General features: G+C 41.8%; 1 protein-coding gene across 1 annotated transcript in view; it reads left to right on the top strand.

The window, feature by feature from the left end:
* The window catches only part of LOC139208731 (plexin-A2-like), a 59,655-nt gene that overhangs the window by 17,285 nt on the left and 25,536 nt on the right, over positions 1-16,834 (top strand). Inside the window, exons 4-10 of the mRNA XM_070838465.1 lie at positions 6,570-6,670; positions 9,445-9,568; positions 10,636-10,789; positions 11,380-11,476; positions 14,189-14,303; positions 15,321-15,521; positions 16,280-16,376. Coding sequence (XP_070694566.1) covers positions 6,570-6,670; positions 9,445-9,568; positions 10,636-10,789; positions 11,380-11,476; positions 14,189-14,303; positions 15,321-15,521; positions 16,280-16,376 — 889 coding nt within the window. The remainder of the gene's footprint in view (positions 1-6,569; positions 6,671-9,444; positions 9,569-10,635; positions 10,790-11,379; positions 11,477-14,188; positions 14,304-15,320; positions 15,522-16,279; positions 16,377-16,834) is intronic.

Raw genomic sequence — 16,834 nt, 5'->3', positions numbered from 1 at the left:
AGCTACTAAAACAGTTTCAAACCAAAAACATTAATTTATGTTAAATGACAAACTAATGCTATTTATTTGGAATCCTACCAGATGATTATGACTTATCCTCAAAATCCAATGTGCTACTCCCAGACATTCACAAGCTGTATGTCTACAGCAGGGGTTGTTAAATATGCAGGCTGTGCGTAAGGGGATGGACCACTGTTCTAATTACTTATCCATGCGAATCGACTTACAGTGCGTGCATCTTTTGTACATGACACACACACACATCCCATAGAAAACCATTAACAGCTTCTTTTTTTTTTTTTTTTCTGTGTGGCTGTATCCCCCCTCATCTGCTCCTCGCTTGGCCCGGCATCACAGAGGCAAGCAGTTGTTGTTGTTGTTGGACGATATTCTCTGCGCTCATTGGAGATAAGAGTGAACAGTGGTAATCACTTTCAACTCCCATCAAGTGATTATATTGGCGCGGCTGCGTGGCACTGTGAAATGGGATTAGGTGTCAGTGTGGCCAAAAAAAAAAAAGCCCCTATCACTGCTCTCAGTTGTCTTCTGACTGCCGGAATGTATTGAGCCAGAGTCACAGGACAGAGAGGCAAAGGGCATTAGGACAATTGCAGTTTTGTTAGTTATTTCAGAGTGGCTCCTTAACTCTCTTCTGGAAGCTTGAATAACAGTCCGAAAACCTATGAAAGCATCACGTTTAAGAAAACAAGGGACGTCATTTAAAAAGTGCGAGGGAGAATGGAGACCGCATTGTGTTCGGTACCTTCTTCTAAAGCAAATCAAGGCGGCTCTTCCCTCTGTGTGATAGACTAGAAGAGACAAGACATCACTTATTGATGAGCTCTGGTCGTTCAAGGAGAGACACATGCTTCCTTCAAGGAGATAGACCCAGCTACTCTTTTCAGTCTGCTTCCATTGACACATAATAACCGAGCAAAAACCAAACCCAGCCCAGCCAGGCGTTTTCTCTCAATATTAGAACAGCTTTGGCTTTGTAGCCCTCAGGAGCTCGGAGCAGAGTAAAGCCTTCCTCTTTCTGTCTCCCTCTCCATCTTTGCTCAGCTTTCCCTTCAGACTTTCCCGCAGCTCGGGTAAAGAATCCCCCGGGGAGGGGGCTTCACTCACAGATTTCCCACATTTCCAGTAGATCCCAGAGATGAGAGATTTTCTGATTCCTGGGAGCCAAACAATACAAGAATGATGTGGAATGAGGAGCGAGGCGCAGACAGATTTGGCTGAGATCAGCCGACCCTTGTGGAATAACAATGAGCCTCTCTGTCTCCCGCCGAGTGAAACACGCAGGGTTAGCATGATGATGAAGAGTGACGAGAGAAGAGAGGAAATCAGTTTGTGTGTATGTGTGGATATATGTATATGTGTGCGTGTCTGTGTCCGCACCAAAACATCATTTGGGAGCCATTATTTGTATGGAGAAAAAAAAAAACTCTTCACATCACTTAATCTTTTTTCTCACTGTGTGCCGTTAGTTTGATCATTTCTAATAATAGAAATGCTCGGTATCCAAACACACAATAACCTCACTGAATGTCAGTTGTCTTTCTGTGAAATGATGGCTAAGGCTTTAAACCTTAGAGTAGGTGGGGAAATGCTGCAGGGTTTTTCCAGGGCAATCTCTCAAAGTGCCACTCTGTAAAATGTAAAAATCATTGCTTGAAATCCCACCCATCCACTTTTTAGCTTCTCTCCACCTCATCCTGTCTGTCTATCTACTCCCTCTCACCTGTATGTACATAGCGGCTCCCAATCTGACAAACCTCCACAGCTCTATCAGATGAGCTCAAGTACCAGCATCATCTGTCATGCTCCAAATGGGCTCATTTGAATTGATTTTAAACTGGATGTTACTCGGCACTATTAATTATATAACAGTGGACATTGTTGCTGTGTGTGTTTCACACAAGACACAGTGATTCTTTTTGTTCTTTTTTTCATTAGGCTCAATCAAATGCATTTTGTGCTGCTACCACTTGGTGTGGCAGACAGCGGACATTGTAACCGTTTATCACTGCCTTTAATTATCTATCCCAGCTTCTCTGCTGGCTTGCTAACTAGTTTGCTGAACTCTCAATCCCAGCAGATGGTTTTCAGGGGATGTTTGACGCGGGTCAGTGTGAGGTGTGTGCTGTGCAGTCTGATTTTTAACTGTCACTGGTCATTGTGATGGATAAAAATCAGCCTCACACCCATTTGTAATCCTATTGGTATTTATTGATTTTCATCCTAAACAGAAATTAGTTTTTTGCATTTTTTTACCAATTCTTTGAAATGATCTGAGCTACTAATGTCGTCATACTATTCTTCACAGTTCCAGAAGCACTTCATCGGGAACATATACGCTTGGTTGAGAATCACTGCTGCACTTAACGGGCTTTGCGAAAGTAAAAAGGGAACTGTAACATGACACAAGTGCGGTTAAATTAGCTTCAGAGTGAAGCTACTGTCTACAAACTGATATAAGTAACTGTGTGATAATACAGTCAGTAATACTTTCAGTTCTGTAACTGGGAGTCTATGAATTCATTTTTCGGTTTCTGTGCAAAAACATCTGTGAAACAAATATAATGAACTGCCAATATATCCGTTTTACAACAGTCTTGTTTTCTCTAAAAGTGCAGTCACATGATGACTGTGGATTTTCCAGAGCCACACTAGCCAGAGGATATAGGATGACAGTAGCGCAGAGGTCTAAAAGCCTGCATGCTCTTCTCACAGTATTCATAAAGTTCCAGTAAATCCGGATGAATGTGTTAAAGTGATAGTGAACTGATAAGACGATAAGTTCGAGCATTAGTGTAAGGGCATACCAGATGTTGTGAAAAGATAAAGATTTTGTAATTCCCAAAGCTGGGAAAGCGCACGTGATCATCCGACCCTGTCATGATGCGATGCTGAGAAACATTGAAAAGCAGCCAGAGTGAGATTTCGCCTCTCCAGAATGTGGAGACTTTTCATTGGTTTTCTTTGTTTGCTATAAATGATCAGTTTCTCATAAAGAAATTATGTTAGAGAAGGCGAGACAAACAAAAAGCTTGATGAGAAATGCTAAGCGCTGCGTCGAGTCATGAATGATTTATGAGGCATCTACAATGCATTGTTCATAAACCGAGGGTGAAGCCTTAATTCAGTCATTCACGACTGCACAGACATTATTGGGATGCACAGAGTATTTGCATTATATAGCAAAATGAGACCGTACAATATCTTGATATTATATATGATATATGATAACTTTCAAATGAAAAATTATATACTTCAACTTAGGTTCAACCACAAAAAACACCACGAAATATGTCTAAATATATTTCTATCGATATATATATATATATATATATATATATATATATATATGACATGGTGACTGTCATTGGGCTGACCATTGGAACTACTGGTTTGTCCTTTGTCAGTGATATCCACTTGAACACTTTAGCTATACTTTCTGCAGTCTAAAAATGTCCACCTGTTGTTACAGCCAAGTCTGGACTAAATAAAAATATTGAATTAACAATGAAATAATATTTTCCATCCTTACATGGACATATGGAGTGAACCTCGATAGATATTTACAGCAAACACAAGCAAAATCTGTGAAAGAACACAAACAAATCAGAGTAAGGAAGCCTTGACAATGAATAGGTTTTAAGACAACAGAGTTTGCTGACCTGGACCCCAGAAGGAGACAGGACACGATACAAAAATCGATGTGAAAGCTTTTTAAAGCTACTATCAAAGACACTCTAATCAAACCCTCACTTTTTTAAATATCATAGTTTGTCATGTTTAGTGTTTTATTAAGACATATAAGCACCTAGTGGTTAGGATGCCCATCATATAACCACAACGCCACCACTTTGATTTTAGCCAGGGACCTTTATTGCATCATTTACCCCTTTAATTAACCTTTTCTTCCTCAACTGTGTCCCTATCCAATAGAGGAAAAATACCAAAACATAATCTAAAGACAACGTGGTAACTATTACTAAACAATGCATCTGATAGACTGATGCTAATTCACGTGTAGAGCTGCTATGCTTTGGCCAAATGTAGCTACTTTACTGATCCTCATACTAGGAAAAAGTATCAGTATCAATGGTGTCATCACGTGCTCCACCTCTCATGTAATGTATATGATCAAATGTCCTTGTTGGTAAGACATCACGCTAATTAAAACAGAGAATGAGTAAACACAAGAGCTACATCAGGAGTAATAAGAGAGATGACCCCATGGCAGTACGTGTCAGTGACTTCAAACATGATATCTCATTATTTATGTTTGTTCACATTGAAACGGTGAGTCTGCCGGCGAGAGGTGGAAACACTGATGAAATTCTTAATAAAAGAGAAGCGTACTGGATATTTAATTTACCAACCTTAGCCCCCAAAGGATTGAGAACGATGAGATTCTAAATAGTCCTATTTATAGTGCATTGAAAGATACATGTGCTTCGTAAGATCGCACAACTTTGAATGACTTGTCAAAGCTGCTGATTAGATTTGCAATTTCTGTAAATATTCTTGTAAACGGACTTAAGTGTGTGTCCTGGTGTCTCACTCTCTTCTGTTGTCCTTTTCTTTTCCTTATGTGTGGACTGTAATGAGACATATCGTACACGTCACACTCAATTACAGAGAGACCCTCCCACGGGAGAATAACATTGTGATATATCCCAGGCAGAGCACTATTTATTTAAGATCATCGTGGTAAGAATTGTTTAAAATACTAACAACAAAGGTACAGACTGACCAAAGCATTTGTATGACCACTAAATTGTGATGCTGAGCAAAAGCAGTGCACAGAATCTTCTTCACGACTCAAGTGCTACTTTCTAAAGCACCCGCATCTGAGATAGTTGGAAGTGTGAATATCTGCTTTGAATAAATAGACCCTGTGAACATATTCGTCTTATTTGGATTCAACACGGTGCATTTCTTCTCAGGTCAGTTCTCTGATATGCGGTGAGAGCTTCACATTTGATTCTTAGCCAGGCGGCAGAAAGCAGAAGATCCATAGCTCTCCTCTTGTAAAGGTCACTCTGCCTAACGGCCACAGACCAACTTTGTTAGCTTTGCTGAGCTCCAGTCCACAACAATTCATGGATTATTCCAACTGCGTCAGATATGGACCCTCGGCCCCTCCCGTGCTACAAAATCATTTCGTTAATGGAATGCACCGAATGGGTTCTGAACTGCTGGAAAAAAAAAGAGAAACTTATTTCGTAGGGAGCAGCAGATAATCCATTTTCCCAACACAGACCTGAGAGAGCACCCACTTATACTATCAAGAGCACCGGAGACACTCTAATCCATAATCCACTCTTCATTTGTGATTGCTTACATCAGGAAATTGCTTGCATCATATGTCCAGACCTCGAATAATAACAAAGTATAAAATAACTGGGCTCAGGCTGCAGCTCTAACCTGGTTTTGTATGCAGGGGTGGTGCTGGCCGTGCGACAGCAGCGACTCTCGCAGCAGCTAATGGCCAGCTTATGCTTTGCCAGACATCCATGCATGGAAGTGGCAGCAGCAGCATAGCCTGTCAGCCCTTTTTCTTGTGTGTGAAAAATAGCAGCACGAACCTGTACTGTGTGCTCACAGTTTAATTACAATCGCAGGTGTCTACAAATTGTCGTGCTTAAGTGGGGCAAGACCATCATTTATCAAATGTTTATGAAGAAAAGAATATTGGTTCTCGTATTGTTGTGGTGTCATTTCATGTCCTTTCTGACAACTGAGAGGAAAAAAAAAAAAATCTGAAACCTCCTCATGTGGGCAGAACCACAAAGCTGCCTGTTGCAAATGTGTGTCAGCTGCGAGACATAGAAAAAAGGGAGTTGTATTCCTCTGAGAAATCCTCCAGTGTGAGCTGTCATGAAGGTTCTGTAGATTGCAAAATCGACAGCGCGATGATGAAATGGGCTTCGGTCAACTCATCATCAAAAACCAAAGACATTCAGGTTACATTCACATGAAAACAGAGAATATCAGCAAAACCTCACATTCCAGATTCAGAAAATATTCAACAGATTTTTGCCAATTAAAATGTTTCGCGTGAAACATTTTTGAATTTATTGATTTTCAAAGTACTCGCCAATTAAAAATTTTGCAGCTGGCCCAGTGTTGAGTTTTCTTGAGTGCTGCAAGCCTCTCTGTATTGAAAAACACTAATGAGATAAGACAAAATGAGGAGCTCAGTCTCATCTTGTTTGATAATTAGATTTATGAAATGAAAATGTAAAGGGCAATGTAAACAACAGTATAGTAAACATCTGCTTGAATACCTGTGTTTCCTGTCTGCCTATGAAGTGAAGGCAAACATTAAAAAAAAAAAGCTATCTTAAAAATACATATTGTGTGATATGGAGTGCAGTTTCCCACCCAAAGTGTGATGTACACTCAAGATAGCTGCCACGGGAATCGTGTCCATAAACTAACAGATAACAAATGGCCAAAACATGGAGTTGAAATGTCATGCAATGTTTTGTGTTTAATCTTGTGTCTGTGTATGCAACTCCATATTCTAACGCTCCCCCGTCATTCCTCTGCTTCAGGTGGCTCAGGTCCCCGTGGAGGCCTGCGAGCAGTACGGCACATGTGCCGAGTGTCTGAGCTCGGGTGACCCCCACTGTGGCTGGTGCGTCCTGCATAACATGTGAGTCTGCTTCCTTCGTCTTCTCCCATGCTCACACACACACACACACACCACAGCTGAGGGATTAAAAGCACAACACTGCTGTTTACCAAACAGCTCGTAGAAAGCTAGAAATAAGGCTAAGCATGTGGTGGTGTGATTTGTGCAGTTTAATGTAACAGACTTATTGTGCTCCCTGGATTCACCATTATCAACAGCTGGCGGGACAAACAGAAAACCAGGAAGCGGTTGTTGGACAGTGTGAGCCCTCTTAAATAGTGCTATTTAGGACAGCAGAAACTGCATGCCCACCAGATTTTATTGTCTGTCAGGATGGAGGACGACTGGTGTTAATGGAGGAGGGAAGGATTAGCTTTGTGAGTCACAGTGGGTGTACAAACTGCACCTCTGCATACCCGGGGAACATTTTGGACCTGACGGAGCAAGCTTATCTCTTCCATCTTAATTATCTGACCCCCGGGTTAGCTTGCATAATACCTCGATATGGAGCAAAGGGGATTCAGGAGATTAAAACCCTGTGTTTCTGAACCAGCTGCTGTGTTTGAAGCCAGAGATTTATCCCTGCCTCATCATATGACGTCTGCATTTCAGCTAGCAATATCTTGATGATGATCAGCATTGCTTAAATTGCAGCTCTTGTTATTATCAAACTGCGAGTGAAGGGAGAGGAAAAAAATAATTATTTTGTAATAAGTATTTTGTTTTAATCTAAATTACCTCATTAAACAGTTGTTTTTCCTTTTTTTTCCTGAGTGCTGACTTTGTCCCATTATGCTGTTTATTTAAATTAATGCCTTACACTTATCAGTGAATAGATGGCTGCTGTTCCCTCAAGTAACCCAAACTGAATCATGATCTCTCACATTGCAGAATGAGGCTACTTTATTTTTCTGTCTATTAATTCCAGATTGGGGTCTTTTTCCAGCCCCTGAATGACTCCCACAGAGTGCCATGTAGACTTCTTTCAGGATCTCACTTTCCCACCCCTGGCACTAAAGCACCTATTTGACAGAATGTGTATATGTGTGTGTGAGTGTGTGTGTGTGTGTGTGTGTGAGTGTGTGTGTGAGTGTGTGTGTGTGTGTGTGTGTGTGTGTGTGTGTGTGTGGGGGGGGGGGGGGGGGGGGCGTAGCTGAACATGTACAAAGCCTGAAGGAAAACAGAACAAATGGCTCCATCAGACAAAACACGGTGAATAAAAGAGATGAGAGATGAAAGGCATCCTTTTTTTTCGGAGGCACTTCAGCTGATGAGCGGTCAGAAGGTGACTGTGTATACTCCTGTGGCTCTGGTCTGCCTCAAGGAGCCAAGCCAGCTGTCACCGCGTTTCCATTCCGCCTTTATATTGCGTTGTAATTACAGCAGAGGCCTCCGTGCTCTTTGAGCTCTCTCAGGAGGTGCCACCCCCTCAGCAGCATCTGAGAGTGTATTAAGCACCATCTCCCCTCGCGATGTGCATTACACATTTAAAAGAAAGAGATGATGGTGTGCAGCCAGCTCTGTGAGTTTCTTTCTGAGTTTGCCATTTCGATTCAACTCTATGACCGAGAACCTCTTTTTCTGTTTAAATCAGTTACTATCAGAGCCTGCGGAGACGTACTTCCGATAATGCTTCTTTCAAAGAAATCAGTATCAGTAGAACCACATTAAAAAAAACGATCTCAACAACAAATCACCATCTCTACAAATGGACAAAGTGCTAGAAGTTTTTAAAATCCTTTCTATCCCCAGTCATAACTTTAAATGTACTTTTACTTTGCATTGACAAGATTAGCCTGAGGTCACACTATGGTGGCGACCCTTTCACTTCCTACTTTTAATTGCCTGTTGGGATCTAGGAACTGAGGCTTATTCTACTGTTGCGTTCAGTATAATTTGCTCTACAGAACAGCATAGTAAAAATGTAAAACGATCTGGTTGAGAATCTGCCTGACAGCCAAATGCAAGAGATGACCACGTGAAAAAAAAAAAACAGTCTAACTATTCAAAAAGTAAAAAAAAAAAAAAAGAAAGAAAGAAAAAGTTTTAGAAACCGTTTCAAAGTGATATCTGGGATGTGTATAAATGTTATGATATGATTCAGTTTCAGCATTAATGATGCAGTTATAAATGGCCACTTTGATTCAGACAGGACATCTACTGTTAGCTTTATTTGCATGCCATTTATGCACAAATGTAACAAGAATGTCTTTAGCAGCTCTGTATGGCTGCTTTGCGCTAAATGTCAATGTTCACAATGATAATGCTAATAAGCTGATGTTTAGCAGGTAGAATTACTATATTCACTATCTTGGTTTAGCATTAGCAAGCTAACATTTGCTAATTAGGTGTTAAAGTAAAACTGAGGCTGATTAGAACAGTCAGTTAGTTTTGCAGTCAGAAACCAAAGTTTTGTACAAAATGAAATTTAGACTTGGTGATAGTGCTGGATGAAAAGTCAGAATGATTCAAATTCATCCTGAGATTGCACCAGATTTCATGGCAATCCACTCAACAGTTATTATATATTATATAATATTTCAATCAAAACGACAATTGTGAACTTCCTGGTGGCGCCGGAGGGAAAGAAACGGGATCATCTGTGGGCCAGCAGGATTCATCCTCTGGGCACCATGAATGTTTGTACAACATATCCAGGAAAAAGATATTTCAGTCTGGACCTACACTGCCATAGACAGCCAACATGACTTATGGAAAATGTTTGGTGATGATTCATCAATAACTTCCTACATTATTCTACACATATTTTATTATGGGCCCCTCTTGCTCCACAGGTGTTCGAGGAGGGATCGGTGTCGGAGAGCGGAGGAGACCTTCCGTTTCGCCACTGACATTGACCGCTGTGTGAAGGTTATCGCTCACCCTGACAGCATTGCTGTATCAGCACACAGTGTTCCTGTGAGTGTGCCTATCAGTCCACCAATCACTGCTCTGTCACTCCGCTCACAATGCCGATGTTTATGAGCAATCACTGAGAGTAGCCTTGTACAGCCACATGTACAGTAAGTATAAGCCCAGCAGAGAAGATTAGTTTTGTGAGAGGTGAAGGGAGCAAGAGAAGGGAGGTTCTCCCTGTAGGACATCCACTCTGTTCATTTTGGTTTAAACACATGTACTCCGGGATGGCAGACGAATATGAAAAAAAAAAAATAGGTGGGAGTTGTTTTTGTGGTAGTGAGCTACTCTGTCTGCATCTCTGATGCACCTGCCAAAAAGGTTGATTACATTTCCAAAAGCTTAATTCAACTGTTTTTTTGTTTTTTTTTACAGTAGCCAAGAGCACAGAGGAGAGGATTAATACCACTCTTCTATCTGTCTGTTAAATATGTAGCTGGAGCCACCAGGTTAGTTTAGCTCTCCACAAAGACTGAAAAGAAGGGAAGCAGCTAGCCTGGCTCTGTCCAACCGTAGCAAACATCTCAAACTCAAAGATATAAGATTTTAATTAGTCACTAATTAAAATCTCAAAGTGTAGAAACCACAAATTACCATTTCGCAAGGGTGTTATGTACCGGACTATTTCTTGGGTAAGAGCTGGAGTCAGTTTTGTCATTTTTACAGGTCGGCTTTTGCACGGATTATACAAACAAGATTTTACGTGTTAATTAGTGAGCTTAAGAGGTGCTGATAGGCAGATTTTATTACGTTTGGACTGAGCCAGGCTAGATGTTTCTCCCTGTTTCCAGTCTTGGAACAGAGAGCGCTAAGCTAACCAACTCCTGGCTTCTGCTTAATAATTAACAGACAAATATTTGAGTAGCAAGCAAACTGTCTTGGCAAGAAAATGAATAAGCATATTTCCCAAAGTGTGGAATTATTCCTTTAGGTATGTGATTAAAAAAATCCAGTAAAGTATCTTATAATTTACCGTCAAACACTGTCACAGTTCACTATGGTACATGTGCCACTGCACCAAGCCAGTCAAGTTCAGCACATTAAATCTTCTCCCTCCCGTGTTCTTTTAGCTTCTACTGGAGGTGAATAATGTCCCAGACCTCTCTGCTGGAATCACCTGCTCATTTGGCCAGCAGGCCCAAGTGGAGGGTCACGTCAACGGGAACAGGGTTATGTGTCTGTCCCCGGCAGGGAAGGAGGTCCCTCAGATACCAGAAGGACAAGGTGAGCTCAGATATCACGTGCCGAAACAAACAAATAAAATAAAGTTACGTACTGCCCATAAATGAATAGAGAGGAAATAAAGAGACTGAGGGCGATGCCAGAGTCAGGTGAAAAACCTGAAATATCAATATTCCAGACACACAAAAAACAGCCTCCTTTTCCAGATTGACCACCTTGAAATTTTGTTTATCCAAAAGAGCTTGATAAGTACCAAGGAGCAGTACAATTTCCTCAGAGCATATATGGTAATCCTTCAATTGAAGTTCCTGACTGAGGGTTTTCTCACCACAAAACAGCAATATGCCCTTGCAGAGACGCAGACACCAGGTGGCTCTTTACAGAAATGTGATAAAAGTATTACCATTTATTTTTTCTCATTTTGAACTCCTCTTTTTGCCAATTGTTTTCATTCTCTCGCCCATCCTTTTTGTCTGTCTCCCTCTCTCTCTGTCTGTCTGTCTCACCTCTTTTTCATGCGGTTCTCTCTCTCTCTTTGTGTCTGTCTTTCATATCTTCATTCCTTCCCTCCATCCTTTCACTCATCATGCCCCCTCTCTGTCTTCCACTCTCTCTCTCTCTCTCTCTCTCAGACTGGGCTGGCGTAGAGCTTCGTCTGAACTCGAAGGAGACGGGCCAAATGGTTGCCAGCACGGAGGTGAAGTTCTACAACTGCAGCACACATAAAACGTGAGTCCAGCTGCCACCGCCCCTCCCCACCACCTCCCCTCCTGCCCCTCCTGCCCCCCCCCCTGCCCCTCTGCTCCGCCCCGCCTCCCACACCTTTGATTTGTTCAATAGATGGAAGAGCACAACTTAATTTAGGGCAATGATGTACTGATGCTCACAGCTCCACTTAAGATTGGGTTGTTAGATAACCTCGGAGTTCAATTTATCTGTCAGGTTTCATTTAAATCAACATGATGCATTTGCCATGGCCTGTTTGTTTCGACTTTGCTTAAAGTGGCAGATTGTGGGCTTTAAAGCTGCAGCTTTAAGTACAAATAACTACAGTTTCTCTGTCAGTTATTCTAAAAAAAATAAATAAATCACAACATTATTCAAAGCATTTATGCACTTTTCACACATATTCATGCCTCGTAAACACAGTGTTCATAACAGAGCAGCTTTACTGGTGCAACTGAATGTGTTCGGTGTAGGCCAGCAATCCCCAAGGACCCCTAAATAGATAAGCAATAGGCTCACACACCCCTTTTTGACTTGACTTTGTCCTCAGGGGCCCCGGCAGAGAATTGTGTTTGTTGAGATATGGCACATAAGACATTTTTGATTTTTTTGCCTTGCTCTGGTGCCTTGAGGGTAGATAAAGAAATGCAAATTAAAGAGGACTTCATTTAAATGCTCATCTGTTTTACCCTGCCAATATGAGCGGCCCGACTGGGCAGGGAAGCCCCTTTGACTTTGAGCCTTTATGCTAATGTCAACGATATTTACCGTAACAGTGAGCTATGACAAGAGTCTTTCTATCTGAATAACAATTGCAAACTGTGCTACAAAGGTGGATCTTATTAGGATGAATGCCAATTAGATTAACAGCATTTGTCAGCTTTAAATGAAGTCTGCAAATTAGCAACATAAGACAGTTAACAAAGCTCCGGAAAGGCCAAATCACACCGTGTTGAATTAATTAATTCAAAGACCTTTCTCAGGAAAATGGTGCTTTTTGTTCACCTTCCGTGATTGATACAGTAATAGTTGAGAAAGGGTGAGTAATATTTCCTTTCTTTTTCAAAGTGTTTTGAACTGGCAGATGCACAAGCGCTGTTCTCTAACATTTAACTGTGGAGCAAATTATACTGAACCACGAGCACACAAAAGGTGGATACTTGGATAGAAAAATAATCTAATTCTTGTCGGGAATATTTGATTGATGGTGCATTCATAGCCATATCCAGGAAATTAGCCAACAATGGATACACATTAAAATGCTCTTTGACTGTGACATGAATGCCCCAACATGGCCGTATTAAGCCATTAAAGAGAAACAGTTGGAAGCTCGTCACATCTGCCCCACACCAATATGGCCTCCATTAGCTGCGGGGTGACCCTGTGAACTGCTGTGATTAATATTTCAGACTAAACACACTCCTAACCCACCACCTCATCCTCCATCTAGCCCACTACCACCATCACCTCAGCATCACATCACCCTCCATAATTAATTATCCAGTGTTTGCAGCTCCCTGCCAGTCCAGTTCTATTAATAACCAACCCCCCAAATTTCTCTCTCACACACACACACACACACACACACACACACACACACGCACACACACACACACACACACACACACACACACACACACACACACACACACACACACTTTTATGTCCATACTGGCCTTGGGCAGCTAATTAGTATCAAAATTTAATGGCTCTGCACTACATTTATTGGCATTTGTAGCTTTCAATGAGCTGCAGTATTGGAGCGATGCTAGTAAATTTATAGTTTCCCAATGGTTTTATCTTATTGCATGTCCAAATTCAGGTGAACAGACTTTGATTGTGCATGGATCTGTTTTCTGCACAGTGATACACACCTCTATTATACACAGCAAAGACTGACCCCCCCCCCACTCCCCCGGACGTGGTCAAATTTCAGCTCTCCAATGGCTCTGTTGGGTATATCAACAGATGTGCATCATCCATCTCTGTTCTCTCACCTCTTTACCTCGGCTCTCCAAACAAAGTCACAATCGCCTCCCTGTTTGCTAAACAAAATGTGATTAAATTCAGTCTAACTGGGGTTTTTTCAGCACAACTTTAATCCACAACTGACCATTGGCTGCGGTTGACTGAATCAGTGCCAAATGTTGTGCAATCTATCCATCAAATATTCAGCTGTCACTTCCATCACAGATGGTTTTAATAATCCAGAGATGGACGGATGACTGTAAAAATGTACTATTGCCTTTACAGTCAAAAAGCAGGAAGCGCAGTTTGCTGTATTTATATAAAACAAGGACATACAGTGCCCTTGTTATACATATATCTTAATGCTGTTACAACTGCTTAAGAGTGCCTCAACTGACAGAGACACTTGAATAGTTCCTCTCCTGCCACCGGACTCCATGCTTAAAGTCATTTATTCTCATCTATCACTAAAAGATTACCATTCATGCTGTCTGCATAGAAACTGGGGACAACTGATCTTTCAATGAAGCCTGCTAACAAGATAAATTCAGCAGAAAGTTGTAATTCTTTATCAGTCTGCCCTTTTCAATCCTCTCTGCCCAGGAGAGGAGGATGTGAAGATGATTTGTAGGGAATAAAGAGCGATTCATTTTTGAACATACTGTGAAAAATGCAGAGCAGCTCAACATACAGGAGGTATTATTAGATCTCTGAACTCCGTGGTAAGGTGTTCATCTTGTCCTCCAGGTGTCTGTCCTGTGTAAACAGCACTTTTCGCTGCCACTGGTGCAAATACCGCAACCTGTGCACCCACGACCCCAGCAGCTGTTCTTTCCAGGAGGGCAGAGTCAACGCCTCAGAGGTAACGTTAATGTACATTCACATTAATTGGTTACACGGCTACGGTTTCATTAACTGATTAAAGTGTAGCCTTCAAGAGCACCATTTATCTGTTCCTGTGTGACACGTAAAACCTTAAGGGCACAATCCATGATTTAAATATAAAAGTACAGATATTGATATTGAAAGTTTCCCCGAGAGGAACATGAATGTCTGTGCCAAATTCCATAGCAATTCGTTATATAGTTGCTGAAAAATTGCACTAGAAAACCACAAATGGTGGCACGAGAGGAAAAGTCTGAGGATCACCGGAGTCGTTCAGGTACATTGTCTCGGGAACTATGAATGTCAGTACGAAACTTTGTGCCAATCCAACAAGTAGATTTTAACTTATTTTACTGAAGTGAACATTTTGACCTGCTGGCGCCACTAGATAAAAAGTCAGGTGATTACCAAAATCATTAGGATTCATCCTCTGGTCACTATGGATATCTGTATCAAATGACCGACTGCCATCCCCACGTCCATGCTGTCTAAGAATCACAGACTGCGCCTTTAAGAGGCTTAAAAAATGCTGCTAAAAGAAGATATTATGAAAATTACTATGGATGTGATTAGATAAATACTTTGACAAACAGCACAGTCCTGAATAAGCTAATATGGTAATGAGTATACAGTACATATTCACAGCATAGTCTCGCAGTCTGACATACAGTTCACTGTAGCGTAACATGTAGAATATGAATGCAAATTATATTTGGATTAAAGATTTTTTTCCCCCCCATTAATCCTAGCGCTACACAAATCCATCATGTTTATATAACACACTCACATGTATTTATACAGATTACATAGGACAGATAGACAGACACATAGACTTACAGACATGGACAGAAACACCCATAGATAGACAAATACATAGATACTACAGATAGATGTTCGTGGGCGAAACTAGTTATGAAAATACTACTTATGTGTTATGCATGAGCATAACAGCAGGGAAAACGTGAGAAAAGAAATACATGCTTTGTTTTCACAGGACTGCCCTCAGCTCCTCCACTCTGGGGAAATTCTCATTCCGGCCGGCGAGGTCCGACCCATCACCCTGAGGGCCCGAAACCTTCCCCAGCCGCAGTCGGGCCAGCGTGGCTATGAGTGCATGGTGCACGTGCAAGGTGTCAGACACCGTGTCACGGCGCTGCGCTTCAACAGCACCAGCGTGCAGTGCCAGAACAGCTCGGTATGACCTCAAACACTCCCAGTGGGAGTCTCACAGCTGTCAAATGAGGCACACAGCTTGGATGCTGTGTAGGCAAGGTACATGGGGCACATCAGTGAATACCGCCCGAGGTGCTGAGCATACTGAGGAGAAAGTAGAGGAAAGGGAAAGTGAGAGTGATGAGGAAAAGTGCAAAGTATGTGAGAGAAGGGAGGGGGAGTGTTAGGGAAGGAAGGAAGGAAAGAAGGAAGGAAGGACAGGCAACAAGAAAGGAAAGGAAAATTGTGGGTGAAAATCATGACTTCCATATGACCTTGTCTTGTAAACTGAATATTGTCAGACTACCATCAAGGTGTTTACAAAGCGTAAATGTGATGTTCCCAGCAGACAGTCACAAGTTAGCGATGAATACACGAGATTTTTAGGAGTTTTGTTGCACAATGCAAATCACAGGCTAAATTCCAATGCAACGCATACCTTGCTACTCTGTGACAATGAATGAAAAGGCCATTTTCTTCAGATGTGGATGATTGGCCACCCCAGCCAGGGTTTGTGTCCCTACATGTCGAGAAGGAGCGGAGCAGACAACCATGGCAGAAATGACAGATGGTTAAAAGCTTCGTCTCTCCGCTGCCCTTTCATCCTCTCATTTTCCCCCACTCTGTCTTTCTCTATATCTTTTTTTTTTTTTTTTTGACTCTATCCTGTCTCTCTTTGACTTTCTCTCACTCTGGATCCACTCATGGCAAACTCCCCCACTCTCCGTTTCTGCTTTACAGTACTTGTACGAGGGTGTGAAGATCAGTGACCTGGCAGTGGACCTCTCCATCGTATGGAACGGCAATTTCATCATCGACAATCCAGAGAAGATTAAAGGTGCCTCTGCCATCCATCACTGCCAGGCCAGAGAAGTGTAAAGCACTCAATCCACAGGGGATAGATGGGTCATAGAGATCACTTCAAGGCTTCCAAAGGGCCTTGAGAGAAAGTTCACAATAGCAGGGAGTGTAATCAAAAAGTACCCAATCACTTGTGTGCCCAGAAGGCTGAAGGGTGAATCTTCATATTTACTCTCTTTGGCTCTCATTGCTGCGCTCGGTTTCCTCTCCATCATCATGCAAGCGAAGGTGATTGTCAGTTGTCATTGTGGGCTGTGCATTAAATACATCAGTGCGGCCAAGGATATACATAGTGACGGCCATGAATTTTAATAGGCCGTGCCGTTACTTGGGTAAGTTACTTTTATATGGGCTTGAATATAGGCTATTTACAGGAGAGAGAATGTAAAGGACTTCAAAGAAAGGTTAAAGAAAGGTTACTTTGCTTTCATATTT

The sequence above is a fragment of the Pempheris klunzingeri genome, chromosome 2 (assembly GCF_042242105.1).
Source record: "Pempheris klunzingeri isolate RE-2024b chromosome 2, fPemKlu1.hap1, whole genome shotgun sequence".
Taxonomy (NCBI): Eukaryota; Metazoa; Chordata; class Actinopteri; order Acropomatiformes; family Pempheridae; genus Pempheris; species Pempheris klunzingeri.
This window is presented reverse-complemented; position numbering and strand designations above follow the sequence as displayed.